Source organism: Scyliorhinus torazame, chromosome 10 (genome assembly GCF_047496885.1).
Source record: "Scyliorhinus torazame isolate Kashiwa2021f chromosome 10, sScyTor2.1, whole genome shotgun sequence".
Taxonomy (NCBI): Eukaryota; Metazoa; Chordata; class Chondrichthyes; order Carcharhiniformes; family Scyliorhinidae; genus Scyliorhinus; species Scyliorhinus torazame.
Genome location: NC_092716.1, coordinates 226,045,953 through 226,063,713, shown reverse-complemented (window position 1 = coordinate 226,063,713; position 17,761 = coordinate 226,045,953). Strand labels below are relative to the sequence as shown.

General features: G+C 51.3%; 1 protein-coding gene across 4 annotated transcripts in view; it reads left to right on the top strand.

Annotated features, from left to right (window-relative positions):
- The window catches only part of dennd5a (DENN/MADD domain containing 5A), a 496,539-nt gene extending 480,000 nt beyond the window's left edge, over positions 1 to 16,539 (top strand). For 3 of the 4 annotated variants that reach the window (XM_072466511.1, XM_072466510.1, XM_072466512.1), the window contains 2 exons: positions 11,481 to 11,649; positions 13,574 to 16,539. In XM_072466511.1, the coding sequence (XP_072322612.1) occupies positions 11,481 to 11,649; positions 13,574 to 13,757 (353 nt within the window). In that variant the 3' untranslated portion in view covers positions 13,758 to 16,539. Of the gene's footprint in view, positions 1 to 11,480; positions 11,650 to 13,572 lie in introns of all 4 variants that reach the window. The other variant, XM_072466513.1, reaches the window with a different exon arrangement.
- Positions 16,540 to 17,761: the final 1,222 nt, after the last annotated feature.

The window sequence follows — 17,761 nt, the reverse complement described above, 5'->3', positions numbered from 1 at the left end:
CACCTTCTTGTGTAGCACCTCCTTGGCTCGATTAAAACTCGCCCTCCTTCTCGCCACCTCCGCACTCCAATCCTGGTGCACCCGTACCACTGCATTCTCCCATCTACTACTTCGTACCTTTTTGGCCCATCTCAGGACCACCTCTCTGTCATTGAAGCGGTGAAATCGCGCGATCATCGCCCTAGGTGGTTCTCCTGCCTTTGGTCTCCTCGCAGGGACCCGATGGGCCCCTTCCACTTCCAAGGGGCCCGAGGGTGCCTCAGCTCCCATTAGCGAGCGTAGTATCGTGCTCACGTAAGCCCCACCGTCCGCTCCTTCCACTCCCTCGGGGAGACCCAGGATCCGAGGGTTCTTTCTCCGTGATCTGTTTTCTAGGACTTCAATCCTTTCAATGGACTTTTTGTGGAGCGCCTCGTGCGTCTGCATTTTGACCGCCAGGCCCAGGATCTCGTCCTCGTTGTCCGTCACCTTCTGCTCCACCACACGGAGCTCCATCTCCTGGGTCTTTTGTGTCTCCTTAAGCCCCTCAATTGCTTGTAGCATCGGGGCCAGCACCTCCTTTTTAAGCAGCTCCACACACCTTCTTAAAAATTCGCCCCCATGTCGCCTGGGCTCCCTCCGCCGCCATCTTGCTCCTTTTTTCCTTCTGCCCCTGTCCTCGAGGATTCTTCGCGATCTGGCCGCCGCCGCCGATATTTTTCTTTTTCGTTGGGTGGCACCCCACACCGGGTTGGGGGGCCCCTGTTGTCTCACCCCACACCGGGTTTCGTCCCGAAAAAATTCCCCGTTGGGGCTCTTAAAAGAGCCCGAAGGTCCGTTCGAGCTGGAGCCGCCGAAACGTGCGGCTTAGCTGGTCATCGCCGCAACTGGAAGTCCCTGCAGTCCTTTTTTAAGCTGGTCAACAGAGTGACCACTGGCTTCGTCTGGGCGGGCAAGACCCCGCGAGTAAGGAAGGTAATGTTTGAGCGGCGCGGGGAGTGAGCGGGCTGGCGCCTCTAAATTTGAGCAACTATTACTGGGGCCGGAGGGGATGAGGCACTTCTTGAAGGGGCTGAATTTCCTAATATAACCATGATCATGAGTGGTGGGGGAGGGGTCGGCATGGGTGCGTATGGAGGTGACTTCATGTAAGGGCACCAGTTTGGGGGCGTTGGTAACTGCGCCTCTGCTGTTCCCGCCGGCACGGTATTCCACCAGTCCAGTGGTGGTGGCGGCCCTGAGAGTTTGGGGCCAGTGGAGGCGGCATGTGGGAGCATCGGTCTGGGCCCCAATCTGTGATAATCACTGGTTTGCCCCGGTAAGTATGGACGGGGGGGTTCCGGTTATGGCGGAGAGCGGGGATTGAGAGGATGGGAGATATGTTCATAGAGGGGAGCTTTCCAAGTATGAGGGCGTTGGAGGAAAAGTTTGGGTTGGCGAGGGGAAATGAATTCCGGTATCTGCAGGTGCGGGACTTCCTTCGTAAACAGGTGTCAATCTTCCCTCGCCTACCGCTAAGGGGGTTCAGGACAGGGTAGTTTCCAGAGGTGGGGTCGGAGAAGGGAGTGTCTCGGACATTTATAAGGAGCTCATGGGGTCGGAGGAGACGCAGACCGAGGAGCTGAAGCGCAAGTGGGAGGAGGAGTTGGGAGGTGAGATAGAGGATGGTCTATGGGCAGATGCGTTTAGTAGAGTCAATGCGTCCGCGACATGTGCCAGGCTAGGCCTGATACAATTTAATGTTGTTCACCGGGCTCACATGACAGTGGCCGGGATGAGCAGATTCTTTGGGGTGGAGGACAGGTGCTTAAAATGTGCGGGAGGGCCAGCGAACCATGTTCACATGTTTTGGACATGTCCAAAGCTTAGGGGATTTTGGCAGGGGTTCGCAGACGTCATGTCCACGGTGTTAAAAACAAGGGTGGCGCTGAGTCCAGAGGTGGCGATTTTCGGGGTGTCAGAAGACCCGGGAATCCAGGTGGAGAAAGAGGCAGACGTTCTGGCCTTTGCTCCCCTGGTAGCCCGGAGACGGATACTATTAGCATGGAGGGACTCAAAGCCCCCAAACTCAGACCTGGCTATCTCTGTTTGGAGAAAATCAAGTTCGCCTTGAGAGGGTCACTGTTCGGGTTGACCCGGTGGTGGCAACCGTTCGTTGACTTCTTTGCGGGAAATTAATCGTCAGCAGCCGGGGGGGGGCGGGAGGGAGTAGTTTAGATTAGAGTAGGGGGTCAATAAGGGAGGGACCTGTATGAGAGGTAAATGGCTTTTGCACTATGTTTATGGTTTCGTGGATATTGTTTATTTGGTTGTTGTTACTATACCAAAAATACCTCAATAAAATGTTTATTAAAAATATATTTTTTAAAAATAAAAAATAAAACAGTCCAGCACCAGCTGAAAAAATGTTCCTCTTAGGAGCTCAGTCAAATAAATATGTAGCCATTCAAACTCCATTTGCTCATGAATCTGTCAAAACAAGCAGCCGTTTAAAGACCTCTGCAAAACACTTTAATTCTATTAAATACTCATAGAACTGTCAATCAAACAAAACTCACTATCCCCTTCACAACACTGTTAACAACGCCTGCAAAGCTAAATCTATTAGTGAAGCTCGGGCAACTGTGCAAACAAGCTCTGGAGAGTTCAATACAGTGGTGCCTCTGAAGCTGTGTGATCAAATGGTCATCTGCTCATCTTTTCAGAGGCTCAGCAGACAGACTTTCAATCTAAGATGTCAGGCACCTGTTCAGCTATTTTTTTTTTTAAAAGGTATTTATTCAAATTTTTCAACAAATTTTCAACAACCTCCCCCCCCCCAACAAAAAGAAAGAGACAAGAACACAACAATCAGAAATTATACATTGGATTTCCCCCATATACAATAACCCCCCATATAACATTTAAAAACACAAATGGGGAGAAAAAAACTCCCCCCCCCCCCCCCCCCCCCCCTCTCCCCACCCCGCCCTTGGGCTGCTGCTGCTGCTGACCTCCTCCTAACGCTCCGCGAGATAGTCTAGGAACGGTTGCCACCGCCTGAGGATCCCTTGCACAGACCCTCGCAAGGAAACTTTATCCTCTCCAGCTTGATGAACCCTGCCATGTCATTGATCCAAGCTTCCACACTAGGGGGCTTCGCATCTTTCCATAGGAGCAAAATCCTCCACCGGGCTATCAGGGATGCAAAGGCCAGAATACCAGCCTCTTCCGCCTCCTGCACTCCTGGCTCTATCGATACCCCAAATAATGCCAATCCCTAGCTCGGCTTGACCCGGGCGTTCACCACCTTGGACATAGTCCTCGCAAAGCCCCTCCAAAAACCATCCAGTGCCGGGCACGACCAGAACATATGGACGTGGTTTGCCGGGCTCCCCGAGCACCTCCCACATCTTTCCTCCACCCCAATGAACCTACTCAACCTTGCCCCTGTCATATGCGCTCTGTGACTAACTTTGAACTGTATTAGGCTGAGCCTGGCGCAAGAGGAGGAAGAATTAACCCTACTCTGGGCATCAGCCCACAGACCCTCATCTATCTCCTCCCCAAGCTCCTCCTCCCACTTGCCCTTTAACTCCTCCACCGAGGCCTCCTCCTCTTCCTTCAGCTCCTGATAAATCGCCGAAACCTTGCCTTCTCCAACCCATACACCCGAAATCACTCTGTCCTGAATCCCACGTGCCGGAAGCAGCGGGAATTCACTCACCTGCCGCCTCACAAACGCCCTCACTTGCATGTACCTGAAAGCGTTTCCCGGGGGTAACCCAAACTTCTCCTCCAGCGCCCCTAGGCTCGCAAACATCCCATCGATGAACAGGTCCCCCATTCTTCTAATCCCTGCCCGATGCCAGCTCCGAAACCCCCCCATCCATCCTTCCTGGGACGAACCGATGATTCTCCCCAATCGGGGACCAAACCGAGGCTCCCATCTCGCACCTGTGTCACCTCCACTGCCCCCAGATCTTCAGCGTCGCCGCCACCACCAGACTCGTGGTGTACCTTGTCGGCGAGAGCGGCAGTGGTGTCGTCACCAGCGCCCTCAGGCTCGTGCCCACACAGAACGCCATCTCTAGCCTCTTCCATGCCGCCCCCTCTCCCTCCATTACCCACTTACAGATCATCGCCACATTGGCTGCCCAATAATAGCCACACAAATTCGGCAGCGCCAGCACCCCCCCCCTGTCCCTGCCACTCTCCAGAAACACTATCTTCACCCCCGGGGTCTTATTCACCCACACAAATCCCATGATGCTCCTGCTTACCCATTTGAAAAAGGCCTTGGGGATCTGTTCAGCTATTTTAAAGGATCAACCGATTCCTGGACTGTAACATCAATGTGTGTCCCGATGAGATGTTAATATCAGATTTGAATACTGTTTACTGAAAAGGAGCACTTTATCCACGGGATAAAGTGCTCTAATGCATGGGAATACTGATAAAATAATTGTCAATTTAATGGTCACTTACCTTTAAAGACAGAACCTTATGATCAATCATTGCATTAAAAACACAATGAACTTGCACAAAACTTAATTGTGACATTTGAAGTTGGCAACACCTTATCTGTCAATGGTACCCGATTTCAGCATTCGCAAGATGATTTGTTTCACACGGGCTTCAAGAACCCACCTGCCTCTCTCAAGATATCAATCTCGGAGAAATTCAAAATTGAACAGGCATTTAAAATTGAACCTAATGGCACTTTGAGCATGCAAAGAGTTGCTATCCACCACAATTCCCAAGTTGATCCAAGTGACAGCTAATGGGAATCAGCCGCAACATTTAAAGTCCCCACCTCCTCCATTTTGGAGTGCCTGATGAAGTTTGTCCCACATCGGGATGGCAAAATACAGCCCATTACTTGTGGCGAAGGACTAGTTAGCAGTTGTGGTAGTCGGTATTAGAGGTATTACAGTACCCTGTAATGCTGTAAGACCATTGGTGTAATAGGTACTGTTTTCATTGGTTAAGCCTGCCTGCTGGTTCCGCCCAGTAAGGCGGAGTATAAGAGCCCGTGTCTCCCCAGCACAGCCTTCTGTACCTGCGCTGCTGGGGGAAATATCTAGGGTAATAAAGTCTTCAATTGTCTCCAATCTCGCTTGTGGAGTTATTGATCGAGCATCAATTTATTACACTAGATTTTAAAGAATGGAGCTCCGAATCAAGTCGGAGTGTCTGCAACTCAGCCCCCACGCGGCAAACTCAACGGCAACCTTCAAGCACTGGCTGGCGTGTTTCAATGGATATCTCAGGACGGCCACAATTACACCCACGGAGGACCAGAAAATGCAAGTTCTGCACTTGAGGGTGAGCCCAGAGATCTACACTTTCATTGAAGACGCGGACGATTTCCAGGCCGCAATGAATCTGCTGAAAGGACACTATATTCGCCCTGTAAACCAGGTCTACGCCCGACACCTACTAGCGACGAGGCGACAAATCCCTGGGGAATCGCTGGAGGAGTTCTACCGTGCGCTCCTGGTGTTGGGGAGGAACTGTAACTGCCTGCAACCACACACAACTTTTGATCCGGGACGCATTTGTTGCAGGCATGCTGTCCTCCCAAATCCGCCAGCGATTGCTGGAGAAAGAGACACTAGGCCTCAAGGAGGCACGGGCCCTTGCTAGCTCCCTGGATGTGGCCTCCTGAAACGCCCGCGCTTACGTCCCCGACCGCGCGGCAGCCACTTGGCAGTGTGGAAACCCTCCGCGACCGACTCCGATGCATCCCCTATCCCCCCACAAGCTTGTGCTGCGAGACTGCCAGGCAACCCCGGGCTGCTATTTTTGCGGGCAAGCCAAGCACCCCCGACAGCGCTGTCCGGCCCGCTCATCCCTCTGCAACGGATGCGGCAAAAAGGGCCACTTTGTGGTCTCCTTGTCTTCCCTAGGAAGTCCTCCTCCGGGACCTCGCTCCCAAACTGGCTGGCAGCTCCTGGACCCATTCTGCTCCGCAAGCACGTGCAGACGCACAAGTCGGACCCATTGGTCGAGAGGGTCCATCTCCTCCACGCTAATCCTCAGTACGCCTACGTGGCATACCCCGATGGCCGATAGGATACGGTCTACCTACGGGACCTGGCGCCCGCTGGGTCCCCACACACACCCCCTCCACCAATCCCACCCTCCCTCCCACCGGCGCACCCCACAGCCGCCCCCTTTCCCAGTCGGAGCCACAGATGCCCGAGCGGGCGCCTGCATCACCACCGAAGCTACGACGATCGCAGAGGACGACCAGGGACCTCGATCGACTAATTGCTTCATTCTGAACTGTAAATAAATATTGTAAATAGCTGCGATGTAACAAGGCAAAACCACTGTACTGATGTATACCGGGTGTAGTGATCCACTGTAATAGGAGATGTAAGGTAGGACCTGCACTACAGGTTCGCCGGTAGCTCCTGCCGGCTGGCTCCGCCCAGGGAGAACTGTATAAATATGCATGACCTCCAGTGCCCTGCCATTTCATCAGCTGCAGCAGGAGGCCACGCATCTGACTGTAATAAAGCCACAGTTGTACCCAACTTTAGTCTTTGTACAATTGATCGTGCATCAATTTATTACAGTCAGATTTTCCACAGAATGGATATCCGAATTAAACCCAATCGCCTGCAGCTGGATCCTCACTCGCCCGACGCCAGGAAAGACTTTACTCACTGGCTAGCATGTTTCGAGGCTTACATCAATGCGGCAGACCCTGCGCCAACAGAGGCTCAGAAGACCAACGTCCTGTACTCCAGACTGAGCTCCAGCATGTTCCTGTTGATCCAAGACGCCACGACTTACACAAAAGCAATGGAACTCCTCAAAGAACACTACGCGCAGATGGCAAACACGCTCTTCGCCAAGCATGTACTTGCCACCCGCTCGCTACTACCTGGTGAGTCCATCGAAGACTTCTGGCGGGCCCTAATTCCACTCGTCCGGGACTGTGACTGTCAGGCCGTCACGGCCGCCGAACACACGAATCTCCTCATGCGCGATGCCTTCGTGACGAGGATTGCATCGGACCGCATCCGAGAACGATTGCTGGAAGGCGCACGCTCGAACTTGCGGAGATGAAAACCTTGGCGCTCTCCATGACGGTCGCATCCCGTAACGTACAACTGTACCTCTCCTGCCACACTGCCCACCCTTCTACCCCTTCTTACCCCTCCTGGACCCCACCGATGACCTCCTCAGCCGGGGCCCTGCCTTCGCAATATGCCTGTGCCGCACACCGATCCGCGCACCCCGGGGGTCCCCGCTGCTACTTCTGCGGTCAGCAGAAGCATCCCCGCCAACACTGCCCGGCCCGCACTGCAGTTTGTAAAGCCTACAGTAAAAAGGGCCACTTCGGGGCTGTGTGCCAGGCCCGCGCAGACGCTGCGATCGCGCCCGCTATCGCCCCTTCCCCCACGCCAGATGCACAATGGGAACCGCCACCTTGTCTCGACCCCACAATGTGCGCACCATGGGTGCCGCCATCTTGTCCCAACCCCGCAACGTGCACACCATGGGCACCGCCAACTTGTTCCCCACAGGGTCCCCGGAAATCCCGACATCGGAACCGCACACGCTCGGTATACATCGGAACCATCCGTCCAGCCACTGCTCTCCCTTCGCCACCCGAAGCATCCGATGGCTACCCACAGCTCGCTTCGATGACGCTGGACCAATCTCTCGCGCACAACCTGGCCACCGCGTCGACAACGGTTAAAATCAACGGCCACGCGACCTCGTGCCTGCTGGATTCCGGGAGCACCGAAAGCTTTGTTCACTCGGATACGGTAAGGCGCTTCTCCCTCGCGGTCCACCCAGCCAATCAAAGGATCTCCCTAGCCTCCGGATCCCACTCCGTCCCGATCCAAGGCTTTTGTACAGTCACCCTCACGGCCCAGGGCGTAAAATTTAGTAACTTCCGCCTCTGTGTCCTTCCTAATCTCTGTGCTGCACTCCTGTTGGGCCTGGACTTCCAGTGCAACCTCCAGAGCCTCACCCTCAAATTCAGCAGGCCCTTGCCCCCCCTTACCGTTTGCGGCCTCGCGACCCTCAAGGTCGATTTCCCCCCCCCCTTTTTTGCCAATCTAAGTGCGGATTGCAAGCCCGTTGCCACTAGGAGCAGACGGTACAGCACCCTGGACAAGACCTTCATCTGGTCCGAAGTCCAGCGGCTGCTTAAGGAGGGTATTATTAAGGCCAGCAACAGCCCTGGAGAGCCCAAGTGGTAATGGTTAAAACTGGGGAGAAACACTGGATGGTCGTGGACTACAGCCAGACCATCAATTGGTCCACGCAGCTCGACGCGTACCCCCTCCCACGCATATCTGATATGGTCAATCAGATTGCGCAGTACCGGGTCTTCTCAACAATTGACCTGAAATCCGCCTACCACCAGCTCCCCATCCGGAAGTCAGACCGGCCATACACTGCCTTCGAGGCAGTACGGTAGCATTGTGGATAGCACAATTGCTTCACAGCTCCAGGGTCCCAGGTTCGATTCCGGCTTGGGTCACTGTCTGTGCGGAGTCTGCACGTTCTCCCCGTGTGTGCGCGGGTTTCCTCTGGGTGCTCCGGTGTCCTCCCACAGTCCAAAGATGTGCAGGTTAGGTGGATTGACCATGCTAAATTGCCCTTAGTGTCCAAAATTGCCCATAGTGTTGGGTGTGGTTGCTGGGTTATGAGGATATGGTGGAGGTGTGGACCTTGGGTAGGTTGCTCTTTCCAAGAGCCGGTGCAGACTCGATGGGCCGAATGGCCTCCTTCTGCACTGTAAATTCTATGAATCTATAAGAGGCGGACGGTCGCCTCTACCACTTCTTTAGGGTCCCTTTCGGTGTCACAAATGGGGTCTCGGTCTTCCAAAGAGAGATGGACCGAATGGTCGACCAGTACGGTTTGCGGGCCACCTTTCCGTACTTAGATAATGTCACCATTTGCGGCCATGACCAGCAGGACCACGATGCCAACCTCGATAAATTCCTCCGCACTGCCACTCTTCTCAACCTGACCTACAACAAAGAGAAGTGTGTGTTCAGCACGACCCGGTTAGCCATTCTCGGCTATATAGTCCAAAACAGACTTCTCGGGCCCAACCCCGACCGCATGCGCCCCCTCATGGAACTTCCCCTCCCCCACTGCCCCAAGGCCCTCAAACGCTGCCTGGGGTTCTTTTCCTACTACGCTCAGTGGGTCCCAAACCATGCGGACAAGGCCCGTCCACTCATCCAGTCCACCCAATTCCCCCTCGTGGCCGAGGCACAACACGCTTTTGCCAGCATCAGAACAGTCATCGCCAAGGCCGGGAAGCGCGCAGTGGACGAGTCACTGCCTTTCCAAGTAGAAAGCGACGCTTCAGACGTCGCCCTTGCCACTCTAAACCAGGCAGGCAGACCCGTGGCATTCTTTTCCCGCACCCTTCATGCCTCTGAAATTCGACACTCATCCGTCGAAAAGGAGGCCCAAGCTATCGTTGAAGCTGTGTGGCATTGGAGGCATTACCTGGCCGACACATAGCGGGGCAAGATCAAAAATGATAAAACCTTGCGGTGGAGAATCGAGCTCTCCACCTATAATTACGAGATCTTGTATCGCCCCGGTAAACTCAACGAGCCCCCAGACGCCCTTTCCCGAGGTACATGTGCCAGCGCACAAGTGGACCAACTCCGGGCCCTGCACGACAGCCTTTGTCACCCAGGGGTCACTCAATTGTACCACCTGGTCAAAGCTCGCAATCTGCCCTACTCCGTCGAGGAAGTAAGGACAGTCACCAGGGACTGCCAGGTCTGTGCGGAGTGCAAGCCGCACTTCTACCGGCCGGACCTTGCGTGCTTGGTGAAGGCTACCCACCCCTTTGAACGCCTCAGCGTGGATTTCAAAGGGCCCCTCCCCTCCACCGACCGTAACACGTACATTCTCAGTGTGGTCGACGAGTCCTCCAGATTCCCCTTCGCCATCCCATGCCCCGATATGACGTCTGCCACCGTCATCAAGGCCCTCAGCACCATCTTCCCCCTGTTCGGCTTCCCCGCCTACATCCACAGTGACAGGGGATCCTCATTCATGAGCGATGAGCTGCGTCAGTTCCTGCTCAGCAGGGGTATAGCCTCCAGCAGGACGACCAGCTACAACCCACGGGGAAACGGGCAAGTAGAACGGGAGAATGGGACGGTTTATAGGGCCGTCCAGCTGACCCTACGGTCCAGGAACCTCCCAGCCTCTCGCTGGCAGGAGGTCCTCCCTGACGCTCTACACTGCATCCGGTCACTATTGTGCACCACCACTAATAATATACCCCATGAACGTGTTTTCACCTTCCCCAGTAAGTTCACATCCAGGGTGTCGCTCCTGACTTAGCTCACTGCTCCAGGACCGGTCCTTCTCCATAAGCACATCCAGCTTCACAAGGCGGACCCCTTGGTGGACAGGGTTCACCTGCTCCACGCCAACCCTCAATATGCCTACGTTGAGTTCCCCAATGGCCGCCAAGATACTGTCTCACTCAGGGACCTGGCACCGTCAGGTTCCACCCCAACACACACCAATGCGCCCCCCCCCCCCACCATCACCGCGCTGCCAATATTGACCCCACCAGACCACCCCCCCCCCTCCCCTTTTCCGCACAAGAGGACGAAGAGGATTTCTGCATGCTCCCGGAGTTCCCCGATGACTGGCCAGCATCAGCACCACCATCGCTGCCACCTCCACTACCGCCAGCACCGACTTCGCCGCCACCGTTACGCTGCTCCCAACGAAGCACCAAAACACTGGACCGGCTGAACCTTTGACGGACTCCGGACCGTCAACATGGACTTTTCTTTCCCTACCACTGTACATAATTGCACTAATTGTATATAGTTTCATGTCACCCCCGCCGGACTAATTTTAACTGGGGATGAATGTGGTGATCCACTGTAATAGGAGATGTAAGGTAGGACCTGCACTACAGGTTCGCCGGTAGCTCCTGCCGGCTGGCTCCGCCCAGGGAGAACTGTATAAATATGCATGACTTCCAGTGCCCTGCCATTTCGCCAGCTGCAGCAGGAGGCCACGCATCTGACTGTAATAAAGCCACAGTTGTACCCAACGTTAGTCTTTGTGCAATTGATCGTGCATCACCGGATACCTCCATAACCTTAACCTCTACCACTGTGTAATGCGAGGCCACCACCCCGCTGGACTTTTTTTTTTTAACAGGGGGTGAATGTGGTAGTCGGTATTAGAGGTATTACGGTACCCTGTAATGCTTTAAGACCATTGGTGTAGGAGGTACTGTTTTCATTAGTTAAGCCTGCCTGCTGGTTCCACCCAGTAAGGTGGAGTATAAGAGCCCGTGTCTCCCAGCAGCTGTCTTCTGTACCTGCGCTGCTGGGGGGAACATCTAGTGTAATAAAGCCTTCAATTGTCTCCAATCTCGCTTCTGGAGTTATTGATCGAGCATCAGTAGTTTACTTGCATAACAATGAAAATGAAATAAATAACGTGTAATCAGGGTTATGTGATTCATATTTTATTTTCTTTAGAAAAAGCCTATGTGTACTTTGAGAGCTTGGAACATATTGAATTTACCCAGGAAGAGAATTGGCAAACCAGGGCCAAGAATTTTTGTAAGTTTGTTGCTGCAATAAATGGTGCCCCCAGGAATATTGGAAAGGATGGGAAGTTTCAGCTTCTGGTGTGTCTGGGAGCAAGGTAATAAAATTGCTTATTCTTTATGTACAGGTAAAAACAAATTATTACTGAGGCCTACATGATCATGCCAGGAATTATTGGTTTAGTTGTTTTAAAACTAGCTAAATTATACTTTCATTTTGAGTTTATGGTGGGTAAAATAATTAGTTTGGTTTTCACATACTGTTCAGTTGACTTATCCAATACTTCATGTCATATCAGCAATCTGACTGCACAGAGGCAATGAATGGGTTGAATGAAGTGGCAGAGAGACAGAACTAGGGTTAGCACCATGTCAAAAGCACACATATGGAAGTTGACACTACTTCTGTAGACAACATCGATGAGGGAAAGTCTGTAGTTAAGTAATATGGGGGAAGGAGAGTGGTGCTTAGAGCCTCCAGAGGCAATATTGTGAGATAGAAAAACACGATTCTCACCAATGATTCTCACCAATGCAATCTCGTGATGCGATCATCCCCCCCCACCACCACCATTGACATAATGAAGATCCTGCCCAGGAAGGTCAGAACCTCATTTAAATACATCTAAATATCATTAGCTGGCTCCCCCACTGGACCGTCCCCCACATTTGGATTTTCCCCTCGCCACATGACGTAACATCGGCAGGTCATCGTAATCACAACAGGTCTGGAGCAACAGGAACCTGGTGAAGAGACCACACCAGGGGCGCACAAGTATGTACCTCCTCCAAGGGGGAGAGGAACATGCTTTGGCAGTGCCCTGGCTCTTCCCCTCCAAGTGCCAGGGGGTAGTGACAAGGATCAGTGCCAGGAGTGGCTTCATCTGGGGAGCTACAGGGGTGGGGTGGGCTTTGTTGGGGGAGGGGGGTATTCCCCGTGCACAATGGGAAAGGGGGTTCCCTGTGTGTGTGGGCGGCGGCTTCACCGTGTGCGTGGGGAGGGAGGATCTGTGGTTCTATTTTGACCGCTGGAGATGAGGGCATCTTTTTAAAACATGATGTTGTGGGAACCCGTCCAGCATTTCTTTCTCTAGGTACTGAAGAATAAGCGAGAAAGAACGGACGTGCAACCGGGGTGCTGCACACCACTTTTCTTGCCTGCCTGAACCAGCAGTGAGAAGAAAAAATTGCAAATTCCACCCTTTAACTGTAGTCAGATAGGCAATAGCTCAATCAAATAAAACAGAGCTGGACAGTGAAGGATGGACAGACAACAATGTAACAAGTTTACAGAATAAATTATACATTTGCAGGAGTTGCTACTGATCCATTAACAAATGGATCTGTGAGAAATGCTACTTATATTGAAATTCCCAACGGTAAAATTCATGTACAAATGTTTAATGTGTGCACTATTATTACCAGGTGTTTTCTTTTTTAAAAAACTATTTAGCATATTTAATTTTATTTGCATTAACTATGCACAACACCAAAGTAGCAAGATTAAATACTTTAGGAAGTTTTGGGACTTTGTTCTTGTAAAAAAACAAAGTGTCACAAAGAAACATTGTTTTGGGAGAGGAAATCACTAAACAAAGGTGCCTGCAATTTTTGACATTAACTGCTTTGGTCAGACAACAGAGTTGCCCCACTAGTTGTCCAAGTCTCCAAGAACCGTTATATTAGTTGGAGAATAAGAGGCCTATAAAACATTTAAATTCCCTTTCGATATTTCACAAAGAATTATTCAAAACGTAAAACTATTTAAATGGTAGTACCATAATAATCTTATATTTATCTCTTAGGCTGATCAAATGCATGTATGTCACTTGGTTTTGTACAGGTATGTGTAATAAAAACCTGCATTTCAACCACACAATGTATCCTTTTCATTCCTGCTTATACTAATCTGATACTTAGTTTACAATCCCAATAATGTACTTTGATTTTTGCATTTGTATCTCATTCCCCCAATTGATTGAATGGATTGATCCATCCTTATGTATTTTTTTCAATTTGCAGAGATCATCTCTTGCATCACTGGATTGCGCTGCTTGCTGACTGCCCCATCATCGCTCAGATGTATGAAGATATAGCTCTAATTAAAGACCACACCCTAGTTAACTCTTTAATTCGAGTGCTGCAAACCTTGCAGGAATTTAATATCACCCTCGAGACATCGCTGGTCAAAGGAATTGATATTTAAAGCCAATCACCAGCATCCAACAGAATAATTTGCAGGAATGGTGCATACATGACACAAATTGTGAAATTAAAATGAATGCAATATTGGAATTCAGCAACTTTTTTTGAAGTTGCAGGAACTATTTGCCATAAAGTATGTGCAGTGAGCCTTTTTGAACCTGTACCTGAGATCACTTCAGGCTATTCTAAAGTTTGAAAGAATGTGCATACACTCCGATTTTAAATGTTTACTGTCAACCGTCAGTAGGTTTGCTTGGTTGTACGGTTATGCGCAGTGATGTTCAAGAACAATGCTTATTTCAAACTTGTTTTTCTAAAGAAAGTAAAAAGTATTAAGTTTGTTTTACATTTCTGCAGATGGCCAATACTTGCACTGTTAACTTGCAGTTTGAATAGTGTCTGAATTTTTAAAAAATGTACATCTAGCTAGTGCACTGAATTGTGCACAGCATTTACTTTGTAGCTGCTTCAAAAATGTACATATATACATATGTTTGTAAGAATATATATATATATGTGTGTGTGTGTGATATATATAACATATAAACATACACATAGACAGTATTCTTGTAAATTTAATTGGAGAATAGGTAGTATTTTTTCAAATGTTGATGGTTTAAAGAAAAGAGACTGATATTGTACTGAGAAAATACACTCATTTGTATTTCTTTTTGATAAAAACGATATCCATTTTTCCTCATCCTTTCTTGGTTCCTTTTCATTTGTCTTCTATAACTTAGTTCAGATTTGATTGCCCATAACTAAACATGTTCCCTTGACAGTGAAGTTCCTATGAAGTCTCCACGGGAAATATTACCTTTAAAAATAATTTACTTATTGTGGTTACGGTTCAAGAATAAGAAGTGTCTAATTAGTCTGTGCCATTATCCTGATGGGCTTGTACCAAATTGGCACTTTTTTTACTGTGCCAATCTTCTTTTCATTGAAGCTCACAGAACAATATTTCAGACCCTTTATGGAGACATGTTTCTTAGTGTCACTGTTATTTTCACTTAGTTTGAAATTAAAATCCTGGCATTATTTTCAAAATTAATGGAAAGTAAGAATGGTCAAGGATAAAAGTCAGCTGCCAATTCATTATGCATCTTTTCCATGCTCATGGCATAGACCAATTTCATCCCCATAATGTATTGCAAAAGATTGTACATTGACGACATAATTTTTGTGTGTGCAAGCAGGAATATTGATGATCAATGCATTAAATTCTGCATCTTATTGTAGTGCCATCCATAGTCTAGGGAATAGAGGAACAAATTCCACCCAAACGGTTATCGCCTTTGCATTCAAGGCTACTATGTTTTTTGGTTAGATTTTAACATTCAAGGACATGATAACTGTTTTTCTTTGTAGTTTTGGGTATCCATTTACTCACATTTCGATTTACCAGGCTGGATTCTCCACTGCCGGGATTCTCTGTTGCGCCGGCAGTCCGGGGGTTTCCCAACAGCGTGGGGGCAATGGGAACCCCCCCCCCCAGCTGGCGATACGGAGAATCCCAGGGGCACGCCGTACTAGAAACCTGGTGCGGCGGAACGGAGAACCCACTCACCTTTTCTTTGTAATCAGTATAAAAATATAGTACAGAGGTTACTGATGTTCAGGCCACATTTTGTTTGACTGCAGTAGCCGTGATAGTGAGTGCCAGCTCCCTGTCACCTGAGGAAGGAGCAGTGCTCCAAAAGCTAGTGATTCAAAACAAACCTGTTGGACTTTAACCTGGTGTTGTAAGACTTCTTACTGTGCTCCCCCCAGTCCAATGCTGGCATCTCCACATCATGGCTGTCTTTAAGAGGACAGGGCAACAATGTCGAAAGAAGATGAATGACCTTCTTCCTGCGGCCAGGGTAAAACTGCCTCCTAATGTCTTCCACTGTACCCCTTCACATACCCATCTCTCATCCAACCACCTCATGGATTCCCAACACTTACCTGCCTCCCCCCCTTTCCCATCTACTCCCAATGGTCCCCACAGGAGATCATCAGCTTTTCACATCCCAAGCATGCCTGCCTTCGTCACCATCTGACCCAGCAAGACCCTGCCTATTCTCTCCCCATCTGTCTCATTGCAGGACAAACTCAAGCACAACCAACGAGGGCAGGCACAGCCTGTCAGAGACATGCCCGAGCTGAGAAGCCTAATGCCCTATGAGGAGAGAGCCCTTGAGCTGGCAGACAAGGAGCAGGACTGTACCTGTGCAGAGAACGAGGTGGGCGCAGCAGATATAAGTGAGAATCCTCAAGACATGCAACCATGGTGCAATCCTCAAGTGAGTTAATTTTCTCCCATCATTCAACCCCTGTGATGCACTAATGTCATCTCGCTTCCCTTGCAGATTAATCGGTCGACAAGCCCAGGCCATCCCCACATCTTAAACCTACTTAAGACCTACTCACTCAGGATACACCAGTCTTCCTTGATTCTCTGGCCTTCCCAGTGATGCTGCAGCCGGGCTCCAATTAGTGCTGGTCCATGCAAATATGGACCAGGTGGAATGGCACCTGGGGGGTCTGCTAGGCCATCAGAGACCCCTGGGTGGTCAGGGTCAGTGCAGGGTGGCCGCCGGCCCTCCCCCTGGAACGCAGGCACCTTGGCACTGCCGCCCTGCCAAGGTGCCTGGGTGCACTACCAAGCTGGCTGGAGCACTGCTAGAGTGGCACTGCCAAGTGTCAGGGCCCGAGGGAGGTCATGCCCATGAAAGGAGGGTGGAGGGGGTTTAAAGGTTGGCGGTGTGCAGGGCAGGTAAGTAGGGGCCTCTGGGAAATTGCTGTGGGAGGGGGGGGGGTGAGTCCCTGGAAGGGAGTGTGTGCTGTAAGGGGGACTGGGGGGGCCTAAAGAAGGGGGTGCCCAGGGTCCCCATAGTGGGGTGTCCTCACTTGGATGATGTGAAGTAGTGCCCATGTGCGTGGGGAGTGACATTGCCCATGGATGGGGGGTGTGGGGGACTAACAAGCTCACTTGGAGATCGGACCACCCTTTCAAAATAATAATAATCTTTATTAGTGTCATGAGCAGGCTTACATCAACACTGCTATGAAGTTACTGTGAAAGTTCCCTAGTCGCCATATTCCGGCGCCTGTTCGGGTACACGGAGGGAGAATTCAGAATGTCCAATTCACCTAACAAGCATGACTTGTGGGGGGAAACCAGAGCACCTGGCGGAATCCCACGCAGACAGACGGAGAACGTGCAGACTCGGCATAGACAGTGACCCAAGTGGGAATCGAACCCGTGAAGCAAAACGCTACCCACTGTGCTACCGTGAGGTCCGATGGCTGCCCGATCTCTGAGTTCAGCTCCCCGGTGCTAAAGAAAATTCTAAGTATGGGCTAAACTGGTGAGAAACTCCCCAGGGACCAAAAAAGTGACTAAGTGTGATTGAATAGTGGTGGGAAACTCACCGGCGGGAAACTATCTGGAAAACAAATGAACGTAGAACTTTTTTGGGAGAATCGTGCCCTATGTCTTCCCCATCTTCCATACTGACGATGCGGCAAAGACGTGCCATTGCTGGCATGGGCCTGCCAGCATATGCCCCCCCCCCCCCCCACACACACATCAAAGATCAGGGGCGGGATTCTCCGACCCCCCCGCCCCCCCCCCCCCCCCCCCGGCTGGGTCGGAGAATCGCCGGGGGCTGGCGTGAATCCCGCCCCCGCCGGTTGCCGAATTCTCTGGCACCGGATATTCGGCGGGGGGCGGGAATCGCGCCGTGCCAGTTGGCACGCCCCCCCCCCCCCCCAGCGATTCTCCGTCCCGCGATGGGCCGAAGTCCCGCTGCTGGAATGCCACCGGCAAGAAACAAACCACCTCTCTTACCGGCGGGACAAGGCGGCGCGGGCGGGCTCTGGGGTCCTGGTGGGGGCGCGGGCGATCTGGCCCCGGGGGGTGCCCCCACGGTGGCCTGGCCCGCGATCGGGGCCCACCGATCCGTGGGCGGGCCTGTGCCGTGGGGGCACTCTTTTCCATCCGTCTTCGCCATGGTC